Source organism: Idiotropiscis lumnitzeri, chromosome 7 (assembly GCF_059441095.1).
Source record: "Idiotropiscis lumnitzeri isolate Australia: NSW breed Sydney's pygmy pipehorse chromosome 7, RoL_Ilum_1.0, whole genome shotgun sequence".
NCBI classification, from domain to species: domain Eukaryota; kingdom Metazoa; phylum Chordata; class Actinopteri; order Syngnathiformes; family Syngnathidae; genus Idiotropiscis; species Idiotropiscis lumnitzeri.
In genome coordinates this window covers 11049088-11058590 of record NC_142397.1, presented here as the reverse complement: position 1 = coordinate 11058590, position 9503 = coordinate 11049088, and the positions used below count along the sequence as shown (strand labels likewise).

Sequence of the window (9503 nt, the reverse complement as noted above, 5' to 3'; positions counted from 1 at the left end):
CATAATTATAGGTTTCTCTAGGTACCACAACTTTATTCCCAGACCTTGACGTCAGTCGGTCACTCCTCGGCAACTGGCCGTCTGACAGAAGCTATGGAATGGAAATTAAAAAAAAAAGACATTTGAGCAGGCCCTGGAACACATAGAGACTGTTGTGAGAGTTTGGAAACATAACAGCTCTGAACTTGTTCAAGTATGCAAGTCTACAATAAATGAAAACCTCTGAACATTCCGAAATAGTCATCAGACATTAATAATTAGAGATTGCAAAATAGTATGTGATGATAGCTGCATGCTCTTTTCCCTATATATATATATATATATATATATATATATATATATATATATATATATATATATATATATAGAACATAACAAGGAGACTGGCTGAAATCTACCAGCTCTTTCTTGGGTAAAACTGTAACTGACTGAATGACCAGAACCGTCTCCTTATAAAAAATACCACTCTATCCATCCAAATACAGTATATAATATATTTGAAAAAGATCATTTATTTATTCTACTGCTTTTGAAAAAATTAAACTTGTGATGTTTTGTTTAGTTTGTTTTAGCATTGTTTGACTATTTCTTTAAAATTTGCTATCAGATTTTAAATAAAGCCATCATTTAAGAGTTCATTTGTTAATTTATTGATCTGTCTTGCGCATTTGTCCTCAGTAGTGTCGCAAGTGAGTTGAAGCCTATCCAGGTGACTCTGGGTGACTGGACTGAATACCCCCGGATTAGCGGCCAGTCAATTGTAGGGCACATACAGTATCAACAACTATTCACGCTCACATTTACATTTATGGACAATTTAGAGTCTTCAGTTAAGCCAACATGCATTAGTTACATGGGAGGAAGTAAATGGAGAAAGCCCATGCAAGAATGAAGATAACATGCATCCTCACAAACACCTAAACCTTGGAACTGTGAGGCAGGCATACTCACCCAAATAACACCGTGCTTTCAAAATAACAATCCCATACTTGTAATGTACTGTCTATAAAGGTGAATGTTTTGTAGACAGATACCTCTGGCCTCAGAAAGCATCCAATTAGGTAAAATTGGACCATGAGACATTGACGTTTTATTTATAAATGTAAATTTAACATGATTTGATAATTGTTTTTATCACTAGAGCAAAAACATCTGAGCTATTCACACTACATGGGCAAGTCTCGTGTCCCTAACATACGATATCCATTCTATGTACTACCGCAAGTGTCCACGAGATGTCGGTATCACACAATAATATGACTATGCATTGCCACCATGTGACCTGCGTACTTCAGCTATGTAGCTCCCCCGACGGAGAAACTAAACCATACATTTTATATAGATTGTCCTCATTCGGTTCACTGGTCAGATTTCATATTTCCCAAAAGACTTTGGCTGAGAAGTGGGGTGTACCTTGACCTGGTCGTCAAGTCAATTGGCGGGCATATACAATATAGACAAGCAACCATACACACTCACATTCTCATATGGACTGTTTGGAGTCCTCATTTAACTTAAGACAAAAACTGAAAATGAGGACATTTGAACACTGATGTATTTATAATCACAATGTAATGAGCCAAATACGCAGGGCTGACAACTTGACCCTTTTTTGCCGGTCAGTCCCTCGTCCTCCCGCTGCCATCTCGGTTTGGTTCCGGGCCTCAAGCCCACCCCCCCTTTTTTTTCAAATACTATTTAGGTTGTGCACTTTGATTCTGCAACCTTTTATAAAACATTACTTAAAGAGGTGAGAAAACATGACTTAAAATAGTTCCTGAAAATTGTACAGTAGTCCATTCGCTACTGTTTGTAAATAGGCCTAAATGCATTTTTGTGTTTGCTGATTATGGCTTTTACCCACACAGAAAAGTGAGTGTTTATATGTTTACACATCCTCTCCTCTTCCTCCTGGCGGCACCTACACTTGGGCCGCGGTTCTGCATGGAAACAAATTGCTGCGTTGGCTCGGGTTGCTGTGACTGTAAATGCCCTGGTGGGATCTCACATTGCTCGGGCATTGATGCCTGACCGATTGCTATCATAATCACACTTCCCCCTCCTTCTTATCGCTTACCTACTAAATAAAACATCTCCCTTCCTGCTCAGGGAAGCTCATCACCCAAAATCTGAGGTGAGGGGGGGGGGGGGGGGACACAACAGAAGAGACCTTGAGAAATGCCAAACAGGAGAATCAATTACTAAACTGGGCAATGAAAATATTATATTGCAAAATAAAATATAATTTAAAATGTATACTGCAGAGAAGAGTATGTTAACGAGCCTTTTAAATAATTTGAATAAAAAAAAAATAATCACAGAGTACATGAAACGAGGCTTCAAAATCTTAAAACCTCATCTATCAGATGGTGTGTGTGTGTCCACTGAATGCATTAAAAACACTGCCCGCTCGACCTTCACCTGTCAATCAAATACGCCACATGCACGAAACGGCTCACATTGTGTTCCACAGGATGCATTCCTAAACAAGTTAACTTCTACTGAAGTGCCTCCGTTACTCTACGTGGACAAGCGCAGACACAACCTCAAGCGAGGCCCTTATCCGTTAGCTCCTTAGTTAGAACGTTCTGTAGCTTACGGGCTAGCAAATGCAATAAACAAGTTAACTTTCTCGTAAGTGTCTCAGCTGTGTGGACACATGCGGTACATGAATTTAGGTTGTGGTAAATCGCATGCTAAAAAATTGTATGCATTGTAACAATTGTTCACCAGACACAGATTCAAGATCTTCTCATGGTCAGCTGAGTTCCCAGACAGCAACCCCATTAAAATGTGGAATGAGTTTAAGAGGAAAGTGCAGAGGAAAGGACCCAGGTCAATGGATGGTTTAGAGACTGTGCAAATAGGAATGGGCTAAGATAAGAGATATTAATGGAGATTAGTTGAAGTTTTGTTAGCAAAAGGGAGTTGTACAAAGTAATATCAGAGGTGCAAGTATTTGTGGAACATGTGATTTCATGTAAGACAATTAATTCTCAATGTGGGATTTTTTTCCCTTTAAAAATGCACTTGAATTAATGATATTCCAAAAAACATAAAAAAGCTAAAAAATCCTTAACCAGGGGTATCAATAATTACGGAGGGCAGTGTACGGCATATATAAATATAGTTCAGGCAGGAATTGACCACAAATGATGTTCATCCAAACATCACAAAATATGGTTACAATGTTTCTTGACTTAATTATTATTAGTAGTACATTTACTAACATTTATTACGTTGATGTAGTAGTACAGAAAGAGAGTTCAGGTCCAGGTTGTTTGACAATAGTAACGTAAGCTGTGCTGTTAAACGGTTTAGACGATTAACAAAGTGGCCAGAAGAGGCAACGAAGGAAGTGTGTGAAGTGACAGTCAGCACATCTGGTTTCATTAATAATGCAACAAGTCTTTAAACGGCAGTTTGTCACGTTTGGCGCGTTACCCACTGAAATCAAGCCCGACACATAAGATTCCGTCCAGGGAGAGGGAATTTGTGACTGTGGGAGGAGGGTGAATACTCTCTTTGACACACATATGTACTATGTAGACATCGAAGTAGGAGTCCTAAAAAGAAAATCAATTTGAATCTATGCCTGAAATTTTTGAAAGAAAAAAAAACTTTGCACAATTGGAGCTATGATGACATTGGTTTTTATTATTAAAATGCAAAATACAGAAGGCTTATGTAGACATATCAAAGCCGAATTTTCTTCGGAGACCGTGTCTTACAAGTAGGGAACAAAAAGCAAATTAAAAAAAAAAAAACAACAACAAATATGTTTCCATTGAAAAAAAAAGGGACAGAGACAGACCCTGGGGACAATCCATGGGAAATTAAGTTCATTTTCCTGTGATGAGAGGATTTCTCAGCACAACAATAACAGAGTCCCCTCTGAGAAACATTTTAGATATGTAGCGATCCTTATTAACCGGTTTAGACTTTTTCTTGCCTTTGCCACTCTTGGGAACTTCAGTCCACATCTCCTTCACATTCTCCAAGACCATGTTGCAATGCCTGAAACATAAATCAAAACACAAGGCTTAAATCTGACATCTAAAATTAATTCTACCCCACAAAAAGACATGCCACAATTTGCTGAGTACCTGTCAAAAGCTTTGACTCTCCCAAGCAACTTTTTGTTGTTGCGGCAGTTAATGAGGACTTGTGTGTTGTTCTTCACCGACTGTGTGAGCACAGACAGGGGGCCTGTGTTGAATTCCTCCTCTTCACGTTTCTGGAGCTCTTCGGGGGTCATTTCTGACTTGGGCTTGGTTAGCAAACTCCTACAATAAATAAATCAATAAAAGACTTTATAAATACACAACATAAAATAACACTATCGGAGTTGAATTGGAGCATAATGCTAAACACTGTACATTCCATTGACAACAGTCATATTATTATTATTAATATTATAGTTAATCACACACAACAATACGATTCTAAGCGCAATATTTGTTTTTCGTTACGCTATTATTTTAAGACAGTGATTCTCAAAGTGTGGTACAAGTACTATAAAAGAATCACACACGGAGTTAAATACTATAGCTGGACGAGTACCAAGACCAGGTATCGATATTGAGCCAATACAGAGCTTGTTTCAAGGTATTGGGTTCTAATGAATGCTACTGATACCAGCCTCCAACACGTTAAGCATAAAAATAATCAAATACATCTGACAAGTCCTTCTTATAAGTAATACACACAACATATAATCCTAAATCGAGCGATTGGCAATTCCTAAAACACGCAAAACTGTCAGAAATGCATGCACCCTAAAGTCGAAATGTTTGCAGAAATAACGCTAGTACTATCAGTAGCATTAGCATTGAATACTTGCATGTGAGCGAGAAAGGCGTCTTGAAACTTAGAACCTTGAAACTACCAGGTTGTGAGAGTTAAGCGTTTTTATAAACAAAGCAGGCGTAGCTCGAGCGTTATAACTGGTAATCGACCAGAAAGGTATACAAAGGGGGTAGGTTAGCTTCAGCTCGGTGGCCTTGGCTAATACCGCTAGCATTGCTAACGTTTACCACCATTGCTACAATTACAAACTATGTTATCGCTGTTAGAATATAGACTCCTTAAGTGTAGCATATGCCCGTCGACTCTTTGTTTTTTAGACCAAAATACTCACATGATTGCCAATGAATGAAATCGGCCAAATTGCAATGCTCACGTTCCGTCTTCCTCCGTAAGCGTAACGATTGGTGCTCGCGTGGGACAGAACTACTTCCGGGTCTTGCGCGCTTAAAATTTTTTTTTTAGAAAAAACTTTATGGAGTCAATGAACAAACAGTAGAACAATATCACGTATTCAGTTAAAAAAATCAATAATCAAAAACAAAAAATTATATGATATCTGGAAATCTGATTAGTGGATACATTGTGATATTACTATTAAATAAAATAGTCCCAGCAAAAAAAGGCAATAAATCTAAAAATCAAAGCCCAGTTAAGCAGGAAAACTGTTTCTATGATATTTGTAACTAACTACTCCTTTAAAGGGAAAAGGCATTAGAATGTCAATATATTATTGATTTTCTTATTAATTAATTATTATTATTAATTAATTTGATTGGGGTTAAATACAGATTTAAACTCCAACAGCAAAGGCAAAAATCTCGGAGGGCATTTTGAAAAATTCTCTTTGTGAATGAAAAAAAATAACAAAGAATGATTAAATTAATTAAATGTGCAAAATTGTTATCACTTGGGTTACTATATTAGCAAACAACATCCTTCAGATTGAGAACACAGGGGGTTTCAGATAGTTTAAGAAATGAAGTATTAAATCAGACCAAAACTGTTTTGTGGTCACACAGTCAAATAATAAATATGATATTGTTTCAGTGCCATTCCCGTGCTTGAAATTTACACAACCTCAGAGTTGTTTCACTTCGCCACATTTCAAAAATATATTGGACTACTAACCTTGCTCAGACAAACACCAAATCCTGCCAAATGTGTGTCTTCTTGTCTCACAGGATGGCACATCCTTACGATGCTGTGCAAACTTGTTCATCATGTTCAAAAACTTGAAACTTCATATGCTGGTAAACCAGGGGTCTTGTGTACAACTGGCAACACACAAACCTCACACAAGAGGGTCTGAGGCTGAGCTCCAACCCGTGACCTTTTCGACTGTGAGGCAGAAACGCAAGCAATTATGCATAAGATAGCTTAAACCCAAGCCAATGTGCCATTACAGCTACTCTTTCAGATAACTAATGCATAAAGAGTAGTCATAGTGTTACGAAAGCCCCAAACAGATTGGGCTTTGTTTTTCTTCAAAGACGCATCAAGCTCAGAGGGGGAAACTGTGTGTGAGTAACTGATGAGACAGAGAGATTGGTGATGTTGACTACATTACCTACAAAGCATGTAATAAGACATGAAGAGATTGGCTTTCTGGTAAGAGACAGCCAGACGCCTGAGTATGTGCACCCCATTCACCTTACCATCAAAGGTGGCAGCTCAACCAGTTGAGATCACTCTGCGTGAATAACAAGTACAACTGCCCATGTGCTGCTGAGCGTGGGAGTTTGATTTTGATCAACTGGGGATTCTCAGCAGCCCTCAAAAAGTAGCTCAGTGCGCTTTCCTCGAATACATTCATCTCAATGTGTTATGATTCTGCCACTATTTAACTTACCTTATTGAAATAGCCCATAACAAGAATAAAAAACTGTAAAAAAAAAAAAAAAACCATTGTGAAAAACAATGTGCAGTGCTCTATTTAAAATTAACTTTATTCAGACTATTCATTATTATATAAGAAGTGTCTCATGAAGGTTTCATCCAGTTTCGGACATCATGCTAATAAATCTATCTATCTGTCAGTCTGTCAGTCAGTTAAGTCAGTCAGTCAGTCTGTCTGTAGTAATAGTAAACATTAATGAATATGCAAACCCGCAATAAAAAAAAAAAGAAAACATTACTTCATCCTTATTTTACAGGCTAAATGAAAAATACATGCTTATGTGCAAACCAACTACCCATTTAAATTCCTCATCTTATGTTACTTAAGCTTTCGAAACTTGTATGAAACATTCAAATTGAATTCTAAAATTTTATAGGAACATTCCCATGAACCACATATTGATGTCAACATTATTATTTAACTAAAACAAAATACAACCGTGTTCAACAGGTTGTGTTAAGTATATATATATTTTTAAATGCAGAACAAAGTACAATTCACTATCGACCTCATATTTATCATTTCATCGTTATATGCTCTTTAATGTTTTCAAATTGCGCTCACCAAAACAGAGGCAGCAAGCCCTTATTTGTGCTCAGCGCATATATATATATATATATATATATATATATATATATATTGCAGCTCACTATAAGGCTCAACGTTGCCATATGTTTTAATTTTTATGTAATTAGTCTTAAAATACATTTGTAACTATGAATCCCATTGTTACCTTTTATTTTTATATTAATCAAACATTTTTATATACTTTTATATACAATTGTAGCTATTTTAACAAAAAAACACATAATAGGTTATGTATTCGAGGGGCACAACAAATCTCTAAAAACTATAACTGAACAAATATTTGTTCTTATACTTGACATGTTTTAGGGCTTTTGGTTTCAAAATAACAGTTCTACTGAGGATTTAGCAAATGTATCAACTAATCTTGCCCACTCGGCCGTTTCCAGCCTGCATGTTAGACGAAGTCATCAGTTCTCCCCAGGTCCGGTCGGGTGACTGCTCATTGGTAGAAATTGTCCATGGGACGTCTTGTTGGTTGATTTTGAGTCACAACACGGTATTTTGTTGGAAACGAAGAAGTTGGCTTGTCCTGAGATCATGCCGAGAGCACACTGGTCCTGCAGAGAACAGGTGCACGTCGGGATGGAAGTAGATAAGGCGTCGATGCCAAATTCTCCTCGCCAAGTGTTTTGCGCGCAACTGAGTCCAAAATAAGACATATCCCGATGCGCTTGCACAAAGCTCCGACCGGAACTGCCTGGGCTCCCACAGATGGGCCGTGATGTGTGCACAAGCGACGTGGACAAGCGAGGGTGTGCGCTTGGGTGAAGCTCTGCTTCCAAGTGGTGGGTGCGCACGGGTGTTGGGAGCGGCATAAAGTGCGGCACCGGCCAGTAAAATGAGCTGGTGGGCATCAAGCGAACCGCAGCTCCCTTGAAAGCAAAGGAGGCATGAGTTCTGGAACCAAGTGAGGTTCTGCGCCGGAGTTTCCCCGAGGTGGTCCCGATGAAGACGTCCTCGCAGCACGAGTCCAGCATCCAGTAGCTGCCTTTACCTGGATCGTCGTAATGTCGCGGTACTTTGACGAAACACTTGTTTAAACTCAAGTTGTGCCGTATTGAGTTTTGCCATCCACGTTTGTTGTGTCTGTAAAAGGGAAAGTTGTGCGTGATGAACTCGTAGATGCCGCTCAGGGTGAGACGTCGTTCCGGACTTTGTCGGATGGCCATCATGATGAGAGCGTTGTAACTAAAAGGAGGTTTGTCTGCTTTCAGGCCACCTATCTGGTCTTTATCATTCCTCACTGATCTGGAATCAACCAGTGGGCTCCGGTCCTGATGACTGGATGTCTCCTGGTTCTTCCACAACAGGCTACTGATACTGAACGAAGACTTGTGGCAGAAACCGTGCGAAGTCTGGGATGTCTCCATGTTTGGGATGAGAAAACAAAAAGCGCTTGTGGTAAGGACAGAGTCTTGATCCAAAGTGTCTCAGGAGCCCATGGGAACCTCTTTTTGAAGAAAGCAGCGTGCGGCAGCAAATGCGCATGAGCGCAGTGACCGCTCACTTGTTGCCAACTGTTCAACTCACGCCCCACGCAAATCGGATCAAACTTGACCAATTCCCCCCAACACACACAAAAAAATACATCATTTCAAAATTTTAATTACCCGCACAAGCAATCATTAGGAAAAATACAGGATTGAGAGGTTCATACTGCACTGCATCATATCGAAAGCGGCTTCTAACATTCATTAAAATATAGATCATACCATTAATAACGTTATATAATAACCCGCTGAAATTCGTCGGAAGCGGCCAATGTATGTACAAATACGTTTATATTTGGGCTGCATGATATTGGAAAAACATGCGATATGGAACTTGACTATAGTGATATCACATGTATCTAAAGAAATGACATTTAATGAAAGTATTTTTTGCGGCAGAATAATCAAGCCCAATGTGTTCTTATAGCTAATAAATTGTAATTCCCCCAAACTATTGGGTGACGATAGGCATTTAAGTTTGCCTGTGACTGGTCGAATTCAGATAAAAGCATCTGTTCCATACAATTCCCTAAGAAAATTATTGCATTTCTTTGCGATATACATATTGCTTTGGCCATTCTCAAAATAATAGATTTTTTTCTATATATTCTGCAGCCCTAGTTTTTATGGCTAAATATACTGATTGTGGCTTTTAATTAGGTGTGTTTTGTAGTCTGGAAATTACGATAAGTGAAAGTGAATAGCCAGGTAATGAGCAT

The 9503-nt window shown here is 38.6% G+C and overlaps 2 protein-coding genes across 2 annotated transcripts; both read right to left on the bottom strand.

Moving 5' to 3' along the window:
- Positions 1-3637: 3637 nt before the first annotated feature.
- snrpd2 (small nuclear ribonucleoprotein D2 polypeptide) lies at positions 3638-5251 on the bottom strand. The gene is made up of 3 exons (XM_088300649.1): positions 5141-5251; positions 4107-4286; positions 3638-4017 (listed from the first exon to the last, which is right to left on the bottom strand). Coding segments are annotated over exons 1-3 (357 nt in total). The 5' UTR covers positions 5143-5251; the 3' UTR covers positions 3638-3842.
- A 2117-nt stretch (positions 5252-7368) lies between these two features.
- foxg1c (forkhead box G1c) lies at positions 7369-8828 on the bottom strand. Its single transcript, XM_088301488.1, has one exon. It carries the CDS (start codon positions 8662-8664, stop codon positions 7702-7704), a length of 963 nt encoding a protein of 320 aa, XP_088157614.1. The 5' UTR covers positions 8665-8828; the 3' UTR covers positions 7369-7701.
- Positions 8829-9503: the final 675 nt, after the last annotated feature.

Bases quoted from the DNA above. Each gene is read 5' to 3' on its own strand.
- foxg1c (XM_088301488.1), bottom strand. From the start codon at position 8,664: ATGGAGACATCCCAGACTTCGCACGGTTTCTGCCACAAGTCTTCGTTC.
- snrpd2 (XM_088300649.1), bottom strand. The intron at 4,018-4,106 runs GTACTCAGCAAA...TTTATGTTTCAG, and splicing joins AGAGTCAAAGCTTTTGACAG to GCATTGCAACATGGTCTTGG.